Raw genomic sequence first — 18703 nt, forward strand, 5'->3', positions numbered from 1 at the left:
GCTTACCAAGACAATGTTCCTGAGTGGCCAAGTTAGTTGACTAAAATCTCCTTGAAAATCTAGGGCAAGAGTTGATAATTCCTGTCTAGCTATGATCCGCAACATCTTGATCGAGCATGAAGAATAATAAGCAAATATTGCACAATGCAGGTGTGGAAATCTCTTAGAGACTTACCCAAGAAGATTCACAGCTGTAATCGATGCCAAAGGTAATGCTAACATGTATTGACTCAGGGAGCTGAATACTTATGCAACTTAATGACTGTCATTACATTTGAATTAATCTTAAAAAAAAAAGTTCTTCCACTTTGACAAAGTACTGTGTAGACTGTTGACAAAAAAAAAAATCTAAACTTCTGCAAGTTAATTTAAGCTTTCTTAATAAACCAGAAAATCTGAAATTATTTCTGGTTGTTTATCAAAGTTATCTGGCTAACTCATCGATACTGCTTTGTAGTATACCCACAGGCATTCTTGTATGCAAACACACAAATACAAAAACCACTAGAAACAGTCTCTCCGTTGAGTCATTTATTTGTAAGGCACCATAGACATTTCCTTACTGCCGAGCGCTTCTTTCAGTCATGTTGTGTAGTCAATGTTTCTGTTTGGTTGGTTTACATTAGATGTGACTTTTCCCCGCCACGTCTTTTCTTTTAAATGAAGCTATAAGTATTGGTTTTTCATAACACAAATGACATACATTATCGCCAAGTACACACTTATGAAGTTTCACATACAATGACAAAAATTAAGAGTTTAAAAAATTACATTTACAAAGCTCAACAAGGAGGCGACATTTCCTCAGCATTGTCAAGGGGGCAGGAGAGGGGGGGGTATTGGATAGTACCTCTTTCCATAGCACATCAGATAATACACACGCTACACTGAAACGTCGTCTTCCATCACACGCATACACACTAAAAGCAGCTTTGAAACATACAAAAATGCTTAAAAAAGTATATATGTATATTGATATAGTTATATAAATGGGCCCTTCACAACAGAAACACACAAACCATTCATGTCCAAGTTTTGCTCTAAATGCAATCAAACCTGCAATAGCAAAGTTTACAGTGTCTTGGTTTACAAACTACTGCCCAAAATCACACTTCTTATTCTGAAAACTTGAAGCATCTACCTGTGAGGGGAGTCTACCTGGCAGTAGTAGTAGGTTTTTAGGGTCCTGTGATTTTAATTAATCCATTGGGGGGGAATAAAGTGTGTGTAAATACTGTAATGGGGTTTGATTGAATACAGCCCTGGGTCTGGTTTGGCTTTGGTGTGGCATTGCTGCCACCTACTGTCCTGGAGAAGAACTAAAATTTATCGACTTGAATTAGAAAGACAGTTACGCGTCTGAGGGTAGGTAATAGGTTAGTGCGCTACAGCTGTGTTCAATGGTTTGGCACCAGGCTCGCTCACCACACATTCTAGCTCCAAGTGCTATGCTAACCCCAACAGAACGACATATGCAAATATATTCCTCTCTCTTTCCACCAATAGYATCTGATCTGAATGAGCACATGATTGATGTGAAGTTTAGGTCCCGTTAGATTTCGGCCCCGTCCAGGATCAACCCTTACCCCTCGGACACTTCCTCTGTCTAGGGGAAAGTGCTTAGGGGATAGGGGTTGATTTGGGACTGGACCATAGACTTGGTCAGTTAAGAGAGTGGACAGACAGGGGCGGGAGGGAGAATACGAAAGGTGGTTCATAAAAATAAAACTTAAGTTTGCACACACACTCTAGCTCCTATGACTTTTACACTTGACTGTCTTATTCAAGTGGCCCTTTCAGAACACTGTCTATGAGATCAGTGAGCAGAGTTAGCAGTAACTCTGCAGCCAAATCAGCAGAGACCTACAGGAGGAAGTTGTCCCTAGACACTGATCAAAGGTCAGTAATGTTTTGATCGTTTAAATCTGAGCTTAAGGGCAACTTCTACTAGGAGAAGAGGAACAGAGGTCAGGGGTTAAAGGGTTAGAGCTAAGATGGGACCAAGTCACAATTTTGCAAGTCTCAAGTTTTAAGCTTTGAGTCAAGTCCCAAGAAATAACAGGCAAGTCTCAAGTTTTAAGCTTTGAGTCAAGTCCCAAGAAATAACGMCAAGTCTCAAGTTTTAAGCTTAGAGTCAAGTCCCAAGAAATAACGGCAAGTCTCAAGTTTTAAGCTTTGAGTCAAGTCCCAAGAAATAACGGGCAAGTCTCAAGTCAAGTCCCACAGCTCAGGTCGAGTCAAGTTCCTAATTTTGGGTTTCGAGTCCTCAAGTCAAAGGTTAAGTGTTTTATGCCAATTTCATTGCAACTGCAATGATTTTGGACCCCCCCCCCCCCACAGTCTTTCAAACTGAACGCAACGAATTTTGGGGCTGATCCAGATGCCCTGATGCAGAGGTGGCAGGTCCCAGAGTGGTAGGGCAAATAGTTTTCCCTGGGGCTTAGACCTTTCCCTAATCTGGTAACCTAACCAGGTATAAAGACTTTATAGGGTATGACAGTCATTAATCATTTGTAAAATGGTTTTTATATGGACAATGTGAGTTGGCCCCAATATTATTATTATTTTTTTTACTCCTGGCCCTAGGGAGGATGAAAACCCCCGTCAAACTGCACCAACCCTGTACTTGTTCACATTAATTATATTTAAAAACTAGACTAACAAGGGTTTCCTCTACAGACACAACAATTGCAATTGGACAATACAACTCACAGGGCTAAGCTGGCTTTATGCAGGTTTACATCGTGTAGGCCTCTGCAACTTTAATTCAAAAGTAACTCACACAGTCCATGTAAAATCAGTAGTGTTTGATTAATTTCAGTTAATAGTTTTGGTTTGAAAAGGTCAAGGTAGCCTAGCCAGTCCAAGTTTGAATTTAGATTAAACCAAATTTGATCACATTTTCTCCTAACACAAATAAACGGTCTATAAAATAGGCTACATAACATTACCACCTGGTTGTTGTCAGTAGCCTAGTTGATCAGACAGAAGTCATCTCGTTTTCTTCCCATACAGTTTAGGTGTAGGCTGCTGTAACATTTCTGTTAAGAGTTCTTGCTTTTGTTTGTTGGGAGTGATGTGTTATCACGTTTGCTAAATAAATATCGCAGGACAGTGGAGAGCGGGGTGCTTCATAAAATGTCAAGTCATAAAATGTCCAAGTCACGTGACTCGAGTCCACATCTCTGGGTTAGAGGTCAGGGTAGTATCTGTTGGCAATGGGTTGTCAGCAGCAATAGTGAACAGAGGAGGAGAGGAAAGGAGAAGAGGAAGGAGTCAGACAGAGGAGATCTGTCCAACTGGCTTGGTGACGAACTGATTTGATGATAATAGAAGATGAAAAAGAAGGATAAGAAAGCGATGGAGTGGATGCCCAGAGAATAACTCTAAAGACCTGAACCACAGGGTGACACCTACTGTATGAACACTCAACTCACCCCCCCTCCCCTTAGCCCTCCCACAGTAGATCCACTCCTGGTTGTCCATCAGTCCAACTTGTCTCACCCTCGGCCCGCTCTCCACTCCTTCCCATCCACACTCCACCATCAGTCAGACTTGTCTCCATCCTCTTCCCTCTGTTCTCTCTCTGCTGCGTCTCTGGCCTTGTCTTCTTTAGCCAGCTGGGCCTGAGCCTGGTGGGGAGGAGACCAGAGAACAAAACACAAGGAAGAGAGCCGTGAACTGTCATGTGTGTGTTACCTGTAGGGGGGGTGTTGAATGTCAGGGTCAGGGCTCTACGCTGGTATTTTATACAAGGAAAACATGTGCGCCTAAATAGAAACATTTAGGTGCGCACACAAATAAATGCAGGCGCAAATTGAAAAGTAGTCGAGGTAGTGTTTTAATTGTCTCTAGGGCTGGCACAATGATCTGTTAACAGTGTCTGTTTCACAATTTTTCAACATCTCCAGCACTACATCAACGAATGTGAAAACAGTGAATTTCTATGTTTTGTAGTCAAAAAGACAGGAAGATAAGTTTTTCCAATGACATCAACCAATTCTTAGACAATTTAGTATGGAATGCCTACTCCTAATTGGTTAAAATTATAAGTAGGCACTCCATACTAAATTGTCTAAGAATTGGTTAATGATGTCATTGGAAACACTAATCTTTCTCTGACTTTTTGACTACAAAACATAGAAAAGTGTTGAATATGAAGTAAACATTTTTATGACATGTCCCTTTAAGTGAGGATTCCACACCACAAAGCTGGCTTGCAAGTATTGGTTCGGCCTTACAATACTTGCAAAACATAAGCTTTCATTCACCTTCAAACTCTAACCACAAGAAAGCTTTTTCCTCACTGTTGGATGTTCTTGTATGCTTCCCGCTGGCAGTGGCACTGGCTAGCAGAGCAACGTTGGCGCCAACGTCACTTAGTGCTAGCGAAAGCTTCGTCTTCTTGTGTTGCTGGTGACTAGACAACCATGGACTCAGCCACATCCACATCAGTATCACTGGCAGACACATCGGTCTCCTGTTGTTGATCTTGTCGCTTAAAGCTGCAATATGTAACTTTTTGTCTGGCCAGGCCAAATTAACATAGAAAAGTGGAGTTATAGATCTGACATTCTCATGGAAAGCTAGTCTAAGAAGAGGTAGATACGTTCTATGTCCACTATTTCTATGCTTCTCGTTCTTAAGTAAATTTTTTGCGTCTTTTACGTTCAGTTTTGTACACCAGCTTCAAAACAGTGAAAATACAATATGTTTGGTTATGGAAAATATATTTCACCGCGGTTTAGATTGTACAGTGATTCTGTACACTACCTGCTTGTTTTGTCACAAACTGAAATGAGGCGAACGGTTAACATTTTTGCAACCAAGCAGAGCGATTTCCTCATAGTACACATTTAAAATAAAATGTGATCCTCTTCATCCTTCTCCTGACAGAAGCGAATGCAGATCCTCTTAAGGTAGCTATTCAAAGGCTTGCGTTTCCAGCCTACTGAGGTAGTTCCAGCCTCTGACTACGTTGAGCTGCATGTTGCATTATGTTATTCGTAGTTCTTCGTGCGATTACCAACCATAAAAAAGCAGAAATACTACAACCACGGCAGTATTGGTTTGTAGGGGTATAAGTCCCTACTTGAATATATCACTTTTGCTATTAGTGCACATTTATTTTTAGTCACATATGCGAGTGAAATGGTCACACTGTAGAGCCCAGGAGGTGTGTGTTGCCCGTGTAAGGTGTGTGCGTCGCTCGGGTCAGGTGTGTGTCTGTTACCTGTGCATGTGCTGCCTGTGAGTGAGAGTGCGAGGCCAGGATGGAGGACAGGGACATCAGTCCGGCGCTGGAGGTTGGAGGGAGGCTGGGAGCAGACAGGCCCATGGGGAGAGAGGCCATCGTGGGGAGGCCCAAGCCCTGGAGCTGAGACAACTGGTGCACCTGGAGCTGCTGCTAAACGCACAGACAGATACACATGGTTATATACACACATATTCATACACGAGTCACACACACACACACACCAGCACACACACCAGCCTACCCGTATGATAGAGTTCATCTCAGGAGGAGTGACCTGCTTGGCTCTCTCTATGGCCCCTAGGACCTGCTGCTGGTGCTGNTATGAACATTTGAACATCTTGGCCATGTTCTGTTATAATCTCCATCCGGCACAGCCAGAAGAGGACTGGCCACCCCTCATAGCCTGGTTCCTCTCTAGGTTTCTTCCTAGGTTTTGGCCTTTCTAGGGAGTTTTTCCTAGCCACCGTGCTTCTACACCTGCATTGCTTGCTGTTTGGGGTTTTAGGCTGGGTTTCCGTACAGCACTTTGAGATATCGGCTGATGTAAGAAGGGCTATATAAATACATTTGATTTGATGTAACCAAATCTACTACTCATGGACAATATATTGAATTTACATTTGTTGTCTTCTCAAATATTCACCTGCCTATTCACAGCCGACTGAAGTGTTGTTTGTTGGTCTTGATGAGATTTGTTGGTCTTGATGAGATGTGCTTTTTGACACTGTGTTTAACAAGTGTCAAAAAGTGTCTCTCCGTTTCACCATTTCTCAACATCTCAGGCACTACATCAACATATGTGAAAATAACGCTTTATGTTTTGTAGTCAAAAAGACTACAAAAGGAAGATAAGTCTTTCTAATGACATCATCAACCAATTCTTAGACAATTTAGTATAGAATGCCTACTCCTAATTGGTTAAAATTATAAGTAGGCATTCCATACTAAAACACTAATCTTCCTCTGTCTTTTTGACTACAAAACATTAAAAAAGCGTTATTTTCACATATGTTGATGTTGGGGTGGAGCTGGAGATGATGAATTTGATTTTTTTTTTTGTACATTTCCCTTTAAGTGAGGATTCCCCACCACAAAGCTAGAATGCTGCCTTGCAAGTATTGGTTCGGCCTTTCAATACTTGCAAAACATAAGCTTTCATTAACCTCCAAACTCTCCAAGCTTTTTCCTCACTGTTCGATGTACTTGTATGCCTCCCGCTGGCAGTGACACTGGCTAGCAGAGCAACGTCGGCGCTAACGTCACTATTAGTGCTAGCGAAAGCTTCGTCTTCTTGTGTTGCTGTTGGCTCGACGACCATGGGCTCAGCCACATCAATATCACTGGCAGACACATCGGTCTCCTGTTGTTGATCTTGTCGCTTAAAGCTGCAATATGTAACTTTTTGGGTGACCTGACAAAATTCACATAGAAATGTGGAGTTATAGACCTGACATTCTCATTGAAAGCAAGTCGAAGAAGCGGTAGGTCCGTTCTATGTCCACTATTTCTATGATTCCAGTTCTTAAGTTTCTTTTTTGCGTCTTTCATGTTCAGTTTTGTACACCAGCTTCAAAACAGTGAAAATACAATGTTTGGTTATGGAAAATATATTTCACAGAAAATATATTAGATTGTACAATGATTCTGTACACTACTTGCTTGTTTTGTCAAAAACCGAAATGAGGCGAACGGTTAACATTTTTGCAACCAAGCGGAGCGATTTCCTCATAGTACACCTTTAAAATAAAATGTGATCATCTTCATCCTTCTCCTGACAGAAGTGAATGCAGATCCTCTCAAGGTAGCTATTCAAAGGCTTGCGTTTCCAGCCTACTGAGGTAGTTCCGGCCTCTGACTACATTATGCTACGATTGGCTCATTGAGCTGTGTGTTGCATTATGGTATTGGTAGTTCTTCGTGTGATTACCAACCATAAAATAGCAGAAATACTACAACCACAGCAGTATTGGTACTGGGGGTATAAGTCCCCACTTGGATACATCACTTTGACCGTTTAGCGCATATTTATTTTTAGTCACATATGCGAGTGAAATGGTCACACTGTAGAGCCCTGGAGGTGTGCGTTGCCCGTGTTAGGTGTGTGTGTGTGTGTGTTACCTGTGCATGTGCTGCCTGTGAGTGGGAGTGCGAGGCCAGGATGGAGGACAGGGACATCAGTCCGGCACTGGAGGTTGGGGGGAGGCTGGGAGCAGACAGACCCATGGGGAGAGGGGCCATCGTGGGGAGGCCCAAGCCCTGAAGCTGAGATAACTGGTGTACCTGGAGCTGCTGCTAAACGCACAGACAGATACATATGGTTATATACACACATATTCATACACATGAGTAACATACGCACGGTTAACACACACACACCAGCCTACCCGTATGATAGAGTTCATCTCAGGAGGAGTGACCTGCTTGGCTCTCTCTATGGCCCCTAGGACCTGCTGCTGGTGCTGCAACACACACATCCAAACACATTTAGCTATTGTACAGAATTAAATAGATTGACATTGTACAGCCCGTTGATATGGGATTATGTTATCCTGAGGAAAAGTATGTGTAGAGAGGAGAGTCTAATACCTCTTGAGATAGGTAGGGGAGAACCTGAGCACAGATCCCGCTTAGTCTCTTCACGATCTCAGCCTGGGGAGAAGAGACAGACCGACAGTCAGAATCATAGAGATAGAGGTTTCTAGTGCCCAAAGCCCGTTTTAGCATGGGCAGCGCCATTGAAGACACTCACCATTTTGAAGTAGTTAACTGAGTGGTTCTTCCTATGGGTTAAGGAAAGATCACATAATTCCATCCAGGTCATCAGGAGGGATCAGCCAATGAATTATACTCGTGAGGAAACATTCCATAACTGCGGGTGGCAGTAAATCACCAACCTTGGCTTTATACCGTTTCAAACAACACAGTCTTGGTGGCCGTGTGCACCCTTTCAGTTTGTTTACCAACTCAGAAGTAGTAGAGGAAGAAAATGTACTACTTCAAAATGGAGATGGCCTCAATGGTGCCAATGTTCTCACAGATGCAATAATGGGAAAGATGCAATGTTGCATCCTCTAACGATCTCTATGGTCAGAATACAACACTGGCTTTACCATACAACACAGTACCAGAGAGAGAAGAGAGAGAGGGAAAATAAAAGTTACCTGTTTGTGCATTTCAATGTTCAGTCCATAAGACATCTCGTAGTACTGCAAAAAGAAGATTTGGGAGTTTGTGACGTAACACTTTAACATACTGCAGAATTCCAAATCAATCCATAGCCCTCAATACACTTGTGTACAGTACCAGTCAAAAGTTGACACACCTACTCATTCAATGGGTTCTTTATTTTTACGATTCTCTACACTGTACAATAGTGAAGACATCAAAACTATGAAATAACCCACATGGAATCAGGTAGTAACCAAAAAACTGGTTACTTTTTAAAAAACAAATCAAAATATATTTGAGATTCTTCAAAGTAGCCACCCTTTTCTCAGCCAGCTTCATGAGGAATGCTTTTCCAACAGTCTTGAAGGAYTATCCACATATGCTGAGCACTTGGTGGATGCGTTTCCCTCACACTGTGGTCCAACTCATCCCAAAACATCTCAATTGGGTTGAGGTCGAGTGATTGAGGAAGCCAGGTCATCTGATGCAGCTTTCCTTCTAGGTCAAATAGTCATTACACAGCCTATTGGTGTGTTAGGTCATTGTCCTGTTGAAAAACAAATGATAGTCCCACTAAGCGCAAACCAGATGGGATGGTGTATCGCTGCAGAATGCTGTGGTAGCCATGCTGGTTAAGTGTGCTTTGAATTCTAAATAAATCACAGACAGTGTCACCAGAGAAGCACCCCCACACCACCTCCTCCATGCTTCATGCTGGGAACCACACATGCGGAGATCATCTGTTCACCTACTCTGCGTCTCACAAAGACATGGCGGTTGGAACCAAAAATCGCCAAATTGGACTCATCAGACCAAAGGACAGATTTCCACCGGTRTAATGTCCATTGCTTGTGTTTCTTGGTCCAAGCAAGTCTCTTCTTATTGGTGTCCTTTAGTAGTGGTTTCTTTGCAGCAATTCGACCATGAAGGCCTGAGTCTCCTCTGAACAGTTGATGCGGAGATGTGTCTGTACTTGAATTCTGTGAAGCATTTAATTGGGCTGCAATTCTGAGGTGCAGTTAACTCTAATGAACTTATCCTCTGCAGCAGAGGTAACTCTGGGTCTTCCTTTCCTGTGGCCAGTTTCATCATAGCGCTTGATGGTTTTTGTGACTGCACTTGAAGAAACTTTCAAAGTTCTTGAAATTTTCCCGATTGACTCACCTTCATGTCTTAAAGTAATGATGGACTGTCGTTTCTCTTTGCTTATTTGAGCTATTCTTGCCATGATATGGACATGGTCTTTTACCAAATAGGGCTGTCTTCTGTATACCACCCCTACCTTGTCACAACACAACGCATTAAGAAGGAAAGAAATTCCATAAAATTTTACATTTAACAAGGCACACCTGTTAATTGAAATGCATTCCAGGTGACTACCAAGAGTGTGCAAAGCTGTCATCAAGGCAAAGGGTGGCTACTTTGAAGAATCTGAAATATATTTTGATTTGTTTAACCCGTTTTTGGTTACTACATTATTCCATATGTGTTATTTCATAGTTTTGATGTCTTCACTATTATTCTACAATGTAGAAAATAGTCTAAATAAAATAAAAACCCTGGAATGAGTAGGTGTGTCCAAACCTTTGACTGGTACTGTATATCTGAGAGAATTGTAGTAATGGCCAACGTGTATCCTAGGTAGGCTAAAAGTAAAAGAAGAGGTGATGATGTCACTCACCATGATGTAATGACGCTGCATCTCTGACTTCTCACTAGCTAGCTTGTCACACTCCATCTTCAAGCTGATTGGATATATGACAACATTTGGTAAGGAACGTGTCTATATATGAGTGAGTGCATGTTGGAATCTGAGTGCATGCAGTGTGTGTGACGTGAGTGTTTGTGGGTGTGTGTAGGTGGGTATTTTCAGTGTGTGACTGAGCATGTGTGTGTTTCAGTGTTACCTATGGTATTGTGCTTGTAGGAACTGAAACTCATCCTTGATGCGGTCGCAGGAGTCAGAGGTGGTGAACTTGAGAGGCTGGGAGGACTGGGAGGAAGCCTGGGGGACAACACAATAACAAACATACAACAGTCAGAATCCCCAAGACGACAACAACAACAAACAGTTAGACAATCAACAAGATAACAWCAATCAGTGAGAAGCTGCGTTTCCATCCCCTACCCTTCTCACTGACATGTGCATGTCTTCACTCCCCCTGTATGTGGGACTGTATGTTTATCAGAAGCGGCGTACACCTGGGTGTGTGATAGAAAGGGAACAGGCACGGTTTGTGACTGTGTGTGAGACAGATGGGGGTGGTATTGTTTGTTTAGTAACAGAGGGATTGACCTCTGAGATTAACCTTATAGCAGGGTTTTTTTCTAGACTTTTACTGGGGGGGGGGGGGGGGATATTAGCGCAGGCTGAGAGGATGTGTGTGTCTGTGAGTATGGTCAGGGTTAGATGAGAGTTTCCAGAGGTGGCCAACTGACAAGAATGACCCCAGGCTGGGTCAGAGCCATAATCCAGTGTTAAGCTTCTCATCAAGGCCTTACTACTTCAGACTGGTGGAAGGAGGCCACCACCCAAATTACACCAGGGCTCTACAACTACCATCCTGGAGACTTACTGGCTGTGAATGCTTCTGCTCCAGCCCCTACACAAACACACTTGGTTTAGCTAATCAAGGTCCTCCTGATGAGGTGATTAGTAGGGCGGGAGCAAAAGCCTGCGCACCCAGTAGAGCACACACTCTCCAGGAGGGGCTGGTCACCCCTGGAATTGAGAGAGGACAGGTTTATGCAGGGACAAACCCTGATAGTGTGAACTACAATCCCGGCCTAAGGGGTAGTAGGACGCTAAAGAGAAAGAAGAAGCACAGAAATAGGCTCAACCATAACAAATTGTGTACATTCTTATTTCCCAACCCCTATCATCATTATCATTAGCACACCAGTATTAATTTTAAAACCTTCAGGCCTAAATTATAAATCCACAAAATCCCGTATAGTTCAGTTGGTAGAGCATGACACTTGCATCGCCAGGGTTGTGGGCTCGATTCCCTGGGCCACACATACATAAAATGTGGGCATGACTAAGTCGCTTTGAATAAAATAGTCTGCTAAATGGCATATTTTATTGCATATTACATCCACTTCTGTAGTGATCCCACATGGCATAGTGGCTGGAAGTCCTTGAGACTTCAATGTAATCAAGMATCCAAATTAAAGACATCCATTGAATCCTCAATCAAGGGTAACTTTTAATTATTAGTGTATGAATTAACTGACTTAATTCCACATGCCCTTAAGTGTTAGGTTTGACTCAAAGACTGACAAGAATAAAGTTATCTAGCTAGCAACGTTGGCTAGGCTACGTTTTATTAGCACATGTCACTTTACCTAGCTAACTGAGATATCCCTGTTCAAATATGTCACATTACCAATGAGTGAAAAACGTTTAGTGTAGTATTATATACTAGCAAAAAGGTAAACATCAATTTACAAAGCTTAATGAAAACTGCTGTAGTTAGTAATATTGGTTAGCTAACGTTAGCTAGCTAAGTGGGAGCTAGCCTGGAATGTAAACAAATGCCGGGGGCGCGTGACAGACAAGCGATTGAATCCATCATCAACAACACAAATGAAAACATACCACAGCGCTATGGCCATCGTAGATATCCCRCTTTATTCTTACATAGATAACGCCGAATTGCTTATGTAGCTAGCTAGAATAGCTTGAATTTAGCTATCATCTAGCTAATTATGCTAACGTTAGCTACTTACCGAGTGTCTTGATTGTGGAAACATCATGTCAATGGATTTATCGGTGTTCCTCAGCAACCAGGATAAAAATATCTACACCCCGTTTTTGGACAACTATAGCGTCTTCCCTTTCTTGCTTTTTAGACAGCTACGTTAACGTTAGCTGGCTAGCTATTTATCTTAACGTTACCTAGGACACCAGTTAACGTTACCCAGTCTTGCGTCGTGATTGTTTTTTCTCCAACGTTGTTGGCTAGCTAGCGTTGGTTTTGATTTGGTTCCTTGCAAAAAAAAATTACAAATTGCACCAACAAAGGCTGAACACCAAGACGTGCAAAGTTAGATATGGCACCGATTACTAAGAATCTTAAAATAAATCTGGGCTAGGTAGATGTTGACTAAGTCGCAGCAATATCCTTTCTTGTTAGCTAACTAACTAGCTAGCAAATCTTAGCAGAGACATGCGAGCCAACGTAAGTTTAGGTAGCAGATTTGTATATTGTCCAATTCCTCGTAGATATTCTAGCTACTGTCAAGTGGGGCAATCGTATCGAAAATCTGTTCTTGAAAAGCGTCTTCAATTCCACAATATGTTAGCTAGCTACCGTTAGCTGGCTAGCTAGCTAATGTCCACACACAAGCCTTCACTACTAGCTGTAACCACCCCTTGCGCTACAAAATGTACGAGTCATCGATGAGCGGGCGTTGCATGTGATGAGAGAATGAGGTGGCGCTCGGAAGGCCCATTTAAGATGTCAAATGTATAAAATTACAGTTTGCGGAAGTGTTACTGCTGCCGTGTGCCCCCGGTGGAAGGTGTGCAGAACTGTCCTCCGATGATGCACGCACAAACGAGCTACGTCTACAAGTGTGAGATGTGGTGGTTCCCTAACACTCATAACAATAGCCTGCTCATTTAATGTAGAATAACCCCATTCCCATAACTTCGTTATCATGATCCTCATAATGTAGACGAAATATGTCCATCACTGATTATTTCTATTCTGTGACACTCCATCTATTTCACTATCAGAAGTCACAGAATGACAACTGACAATTCTGAGAGATGACAGCATATCAAAAACACCAAGAGAGGATGGAAAACCTCTGTATAGACCCAAGYGCCATATTGTATAGACCCTCTTTGATGAAACAAGGGCCAGGTCCAGAAACAACCCCTATTGTTCAGAACCATAGGCACTTGAAGGCCTACTTATCAAATCCTCTGAGACCTACACAAGTGCATAGTGGCTAGAGTAGAAGTGCTTGGGTTGTTTCTAGACATGGAATATGCCAGACTAGTCATGAACCACACACACACCATCAGCAAGTATACGAACAAATTTATTTCAATTTAAAACAGATACCTTGTCATTATGTTCTCTCTTAGAAGGCGACGATGATCGTAATAAATCATGTTCATGTTTGAATGAGGATCAGGCAACAGTGGTTGAAACAAATGCATGAAAACACACAGAAAAAAAAGAAATATGGCGAGAGTAATGCAAATCAATAATACATAATAACCAACCGATCAATCAATAACCGATTTCAGCCTTTCATCAAGGTCTCTGCATCAGCCAATACATTTTTCCGAGCCCTCACCTCCTCCCAACACTAAATACATGCAATTATATAATTACACAATTTAAAAAAAAATGTGTACTTATAGTTTTTGTTAGGGGTGGCGTAGTCGAACATGCCACGTGTTTAGGTCTCTGGTGTTCTTAAAAATGGGACCATCCAAGATGGCTGTCCCCTGATGATGAAGTCAGCATTGGCACTTAAGAGAGAGAGAGCCTGGCTCTAGAGAGTTGGGTTGGCACACAGTATAATACATCATTTACATTTGGTTTACATACAAAATAAAGAAAAACAAAAACAGCATTGTATATTTTATACACCAACTAAAACATTTAACCCTCAGGTTTCCTTAGATTAAAAAATAAATCAAGTGGTCCTAAATACAATAGTGTTCCGGTAATGTTTTTTTAATCTTACAAAAAAGATTTAAAGGAAATAAGTCAAGCTAAGTTCTCAATACGCACCATGTCCATGTTAATCTGACCAGGTAAAACTCTGGGTCCTAGTTACAGCCTAGGAAAAACTCTGGCCCCTAATGTGCAGACACTTCAGGAGTGCCAACCAATTAACCCACAGAAAGTGGTAAACAAGAGATTAGTAGTGTTTCCTATAAATATGACTGATTAATCACCAAGTCAGATGCTTGTAGTTAGGGCTGTTTTCACCCTTCATTGTGGAGGCAGTACAGGAGCCCAAGTGCTTGTCTGTTTGGTATGCGAGTTGTATTCAACACATTGTTTGTGGGCAGGTCAACACTGAATTAAATACTGCATGTCATACTTGGATAACATCCTCTAATACTGGCTGAAGTGTGCAGGCTTTAGTTCCAGTACAACACTAACACACTTGGTTCAACTAGTTGCGGTCTAAATCCAAAACCATGATTAGTTCTCAATCAGTTGACTGGGGTGTTAGTGCTGGTATGGAACAAAATCCTGCACAGGTGTGCTAGAGCTGTGTGTTGCGCAGCTATGCTTTAACTTGGAATAGCATTTTAACACCTGGTTTACCACCCTGCCTCTACTGTAGGAGTGTCTATTGACAATGTGCAAAATCTCCTCAACAAGCACAAAGCACACCCCCGGATGGTAAAACTAGCAGTAGGACAGTAGAAGGAAAGTTCCCCTTAACACTGATCTAAGGTCAGTTTTGCATCCCCCCTAATGGATAAAGGCCCAATGCAGACGTTTTTACCTCAAAATCAAGTCATTTCTGGGTAACAATTAAGTACCTTTGATTATTTTTGACCATTTTGAGTGAAAACAAACAAAAATAGCTCCTTAGCATGAGTAATTTATCAAGCATGAATTTTGCTAGGACTGTCGAAGTGGTGTGAGTGGCGAGGGGAAAACTGAAAACTAGCTGTTATTGGCAGAGAGGTTTGAAACTTTTTTTTATTGGTTTATTAACTAATTTATCGCATGGTGATATCAAACAGACAAACCAAAACTCCATCCCACCAAAACAGGCAGAAATTTCAGGCGGTCTTTTCAAACAGCTCTTACACTAAAATAGCATTATCACCATTTTCACAATTTCACAGTATTATTCCAACCTCAGTGTGGAAATCTATACAAAACACAGGAAAATCACATTTGACTGCACTGGGCCTTTAAGGTTAGCATTGAGGGAGGAGGGTAAGCTGATCCAGGATCACACCCCTGATGATAACACATCAAACAGTGCAGTAGGGAACTTGGGGCTTGAGAGATTCCCTCATTTGGAGCTGGAAGCTTGTGTGATCCACTGTTGATCCAGAGAAAGAAAAAGTAAAAAAAATGAACCTTCTAATAGTAGTGTTGGTCATGTATCCTACCACAGCTGTATTCACACACAGTCTTTGTTGAACAAAATGATCCCACAAACACTCATGAGTGAATGGCTTAGTTGACTGTGAACCTAAAACCAGGGGTGCACAACCCAGTGCTTCGAAATCCGCATTCCTGCTGGTTTTCATTTCTCCCCGGCATTTACTTGATCAATGAATGTTACCAATCGGCTGGGGATTGCAAACACCTGATTTCACAGGTAGAAATCCATTTTTGGTTAGAAGGCAACAGAAAAAAAACCCCAGCAAGACTGCAGCCCTTGAGGACAGAATGCAACAGTGTACCCTTGTCCTCTACTGCCCATCGCTTTCTAGGATTTTTGAATTCACTCATTGAATTTCCACTCACTTCATGAATTGAAAACCGAATTGAGCCCCGTCTTCTACTAGTTCTCCCCCATCTGCCTGTCTGGTGCATGGCGATAGCCCTTAATGAGAATAATGAAGAAAAAGTTGCCTGTAGAAAGAGTTTCAAAAGTAGATCTGCAACGTCACTGGTTCTATCAAAGCAAGCCTCGGAACTTGAACTAAAACAACTCAAACCAACGACAACGCAAACTGTGTTTAAATTACAACGACAGAGCAAGCATAGACCGTACTGGTCTCCAATCACTGGTTATAAAAATTCACCTACGTTCATATGGTACATTTCCTATGTATGCAGTTACAGAGCTGTGCCTATTAGAAACCCAAGAGGAGAAATACAAGTTTTCATCAATGAAACGAAACAAAGTGACTTAATGTGAGAAGAAAACCATAGAATTTAACATGGATATAGATAGAATGGCAAAGTACATCTGGAATTGTCTTAAGAMAAAAAAAGAAAGCAGAGATTTAGTACATACTATAGTAGACGTTTGTTTTGTTACAGCAGTTTAGACTCAAGTCTAGCCCCGACCGCATTTCAACATGATAGAAACAAAAGCTGTCAAATTCATCAACACCTTCAAACCTGGTTCCATAAATTATTAGATAAATTAAAAAAAAAAAAAAAAATCTTTATTTAGTTACTCTTTTAATATCATGTCTTTTGTCAACATATTGTGAATAACTAATCTGCTCTAGTGTTAGTAGGGAGAAGCTGCAGAGGAGAGCCGAGGATCTAGAATGTTCTGAAGGTTCTAGACTAGAAGGCTCCTGATGGTTAAGAACCTCTGTTCTGAGACTGTTCCTTTCCTCTCACTGCAGCCCTCTATGTGTGTAGTCCTCTTATAATCAACTGATTATCAATAATCAAACAAATCCAGAATCACAGTATAAATACTAGTAAATTCATAGGAAAACAAAAACAGTACACTATCGGGAAAAAAATGGATTTTCTTCTCTTTTTTCTGTTGTTGCCAAAGATGGTGTACTGTACCACAGAGTGTTTTTGTACAGGAGCGTTTCTGTGTACATATATTTACAAACAGAAATATACACAAACAATAACTTTTTGACTTCAGAGTATGCTTGCCTGGCCATCTGGGAGACAGGATCTTACGTCTCCTGCTCCCACCAATCAACAACCACCTCTCATCAACAAACAAAAGTGTCTATACAGTAAAAAAAAAAGAAGGTAAACAACATATAGCTTCCTGTGTGTCTGGAATAATGGATGCCACCGTGTCATTTGTGGGGATGGATTGCCCAGAATCTCCAGAGCACATCTAATTGGGTCGCTGGGCGACTTAACACGTGATGTCATTCTTTCACAGACTGATGTACCGTACGGTGATGACATCATATCCATACATGACTCCCTCCCCCTCAGCAACTGTCCAATCAGAACATAGTAGCGAGTATCGGATGTTCGGTAATCTTAATGTAGCGTGTATCAAACAGAACGTGGTACTGCGGATGTCAAACGGAAGGTTCCGGTGTATCAGTCAGTATACCAGTGAAGGAGGGAAGCGATGTGATCAAACCTAAACATGAACAACCACAGCCGTCTGTAAAGGATAAAATTAGAGTCAGTTTCTGGTTACCATCTTGTTTTTGTGATATTTTGGCAATTTTGCAAATTTTTTAAATACGAGATTTTGTTTTGTTAACCGCTTCTAAAACTTTTCAAACCACTTCTTAGTCGTCGGATAGAAGTTGACGTAGCAACAAGTTACTATTATTAAAAACTATTTGTAAAAAAGCTCAGCGAAACACATATTTAATCAATTCGCTTTTTCCTCTCCCTCTGGTGCTTTCAGTCTTCGTGTATTTTGTCTACATATGTAATTACTTTATAACATATTTAATTATATATTTTTTTGCGTTTGCAACGATCACTCGGAGTATACATTCATCAATGCGAGGTGCAAACAGAATCCTTGGTCTGACTCCTCACTTGTGTGTGACATCACTTCCTGCTCGGGTCCTAGTGGCTTCCTTTGTTACCTCATCGTCTCCACCCCCCTCCCAGTCTTTAGCCCCTCCCTTATAGAGTGTAAAACGTCACCCTCTCAGGTGTTTTTTGCCTTGCGGTTGGGTCACTCCTTCCACCAAATCAGAGGATGTGATCTCAGGCTAGTTGACTGAGGGTTCAAGGGTTAAAGACCCACAGTTCACTGACCACACTGGTCCTCTTCCTCACCTTCTCACACACATACACCCATTGTCCCCTCCCGTAGTCACTGTATACTGCATGGCGTGTGTGTATGTGTGGTGTGGAGAAGAGGAGACTAACAAGCTGCTGAGAACGAGGGAGAGGACAGGCTTATGGCAAAAGGGTAGAAAGAGGGAAGGAATGAGAGAGCGGATGGGAGGAGAGATATTGGAAGAGAGGGGTCTTAAATCGCTGGAGTGATAAGCAGGAGGGGGAAAGATCAACTAGACATGTAGGTGTGTGTAAGCTTCATAGGTGTCCGTGTGTGTGTCCGTGTGTCCGTGTGTGTGTGTGTGTGTGTGTGTGTGTGTGCGCGCGCGTGTAGGCTAAGCTGTGCAACTGGGAAGAGTGTGTGTGTGTGTGCAAGAGTCTCTCAGACCAGGTTGTATTCTTTGAGGTTGAGCTGCAGGATGGTGTCTTTGACGGCAGCGAAGACGAAGCGGATGTTCTCGGTGTCCGTGGCGCAGGTGAAGTGGGAGTAGATGATCTTGTCGCTATCCGGGTTCAGGTCCACAAACATCTTCAGTATAAACTCCCGGCCTGCCTGGGCATCTCGCTGGGGACCTGGGGCGGCACA

At 42.0% G+C, this 18703-nt stretch overlaps 2 protein-coding genes across 4 annotated transcripts in view; both read right to left on the reverse strand.

Moving 5' to 3' along the window:
• Positions 1-516: 516 nt before the first annotated feature.
• Positions 517-12919, reverse strand: LOC111953223 (TLE family member 5). 2 transcript variants are annotated; one of them, XM_023972346.3, is made up of 8 exons: positions 12158-12919; positions 10333-10430; positions 10107-10170; positions 8419-8463; positions 7844-7906; positions 7642-7716; positions 7376-7549; positions 517-3632 (listed from the first exon to the last, which is right to left on the reverse strand). In XM_023972346.3, the coding sequence occupies exons 1-8, from the start codon at positions 12182-12184 to the stop codon at positions 3546-3548; spliced, it is 633 nt and encodes a 210-aa protein (XP_023828114.1). In that variant the 5' UTR covers positions 12185-12919; the 3' UTR covers positions 517-3545. The 2 variants fall into 2 exon arrangements, with proteins under 2 accessions (XP_023828114.1, XP_023828116.1); XM_023972348.3 differs by having other exon boundaries at positions 7376-7546; positions 12158-12916.
• A 540-nt stretch (positions 12920-13459) lies between these two features.
• The window catches only part of gna11b (guanine nucleotide binding protein (G protein), alpha 11b (Gq class)), a 34476-nt gene continuing 29232 nt past the window's right edge, over positions 13460-18703 (reverse strand). For both annotated transcript variants that reach the window (XM_023973164.3, XM_023973163.3), the window contains exon 7: positions 13460-18690. In XM_023973164.3, the coding sequence (XP_023828932.1) occupies positions 18500-18690 (191 nt within the window). In that variant the 3' untranslated portion in view covers positions 13460-18499. The remainder of the gene's footprint in view (positions 18691-18703) is intronic.

Source organism: Salvelinus sp. IW2-2015, linkage group LG27 (assembly GCF_002910315.2).
Source record: "Salvelinus sp. IW2-2015 linkage group LG27, ASM291031v2, whole genome shotgun sequence".
In the NCBI taxonomy this organism is placed as follows: Eukaryota; Metazoa; Chordata; class Actinopteri; order Salmoniformes; family Salmonidae; genus Salvelinus; species Salvelinus sp. IW2-2015.

Coding starts and splice junctions, on each gene's coding strand:
- LOC111953223 (XM_023972346.3), bottom strand. CDS start 12,184: ATGATGTTTCCACAATCAAGACACTCG. Junction 8,464..10,106: donor TGCAGCGTCATTACATCATG/GTGAGTGACATC, acceptor TTCTTTTTGCAG/TACTACGAGATGTCTTATGG. Junction 7,907..8,418: donor ACATTGAAATGCACAAACAG/GTAACTTTTATT, acceptor TCTTCTCCCCAG/GCTGAGATCGTGAAGAGACT.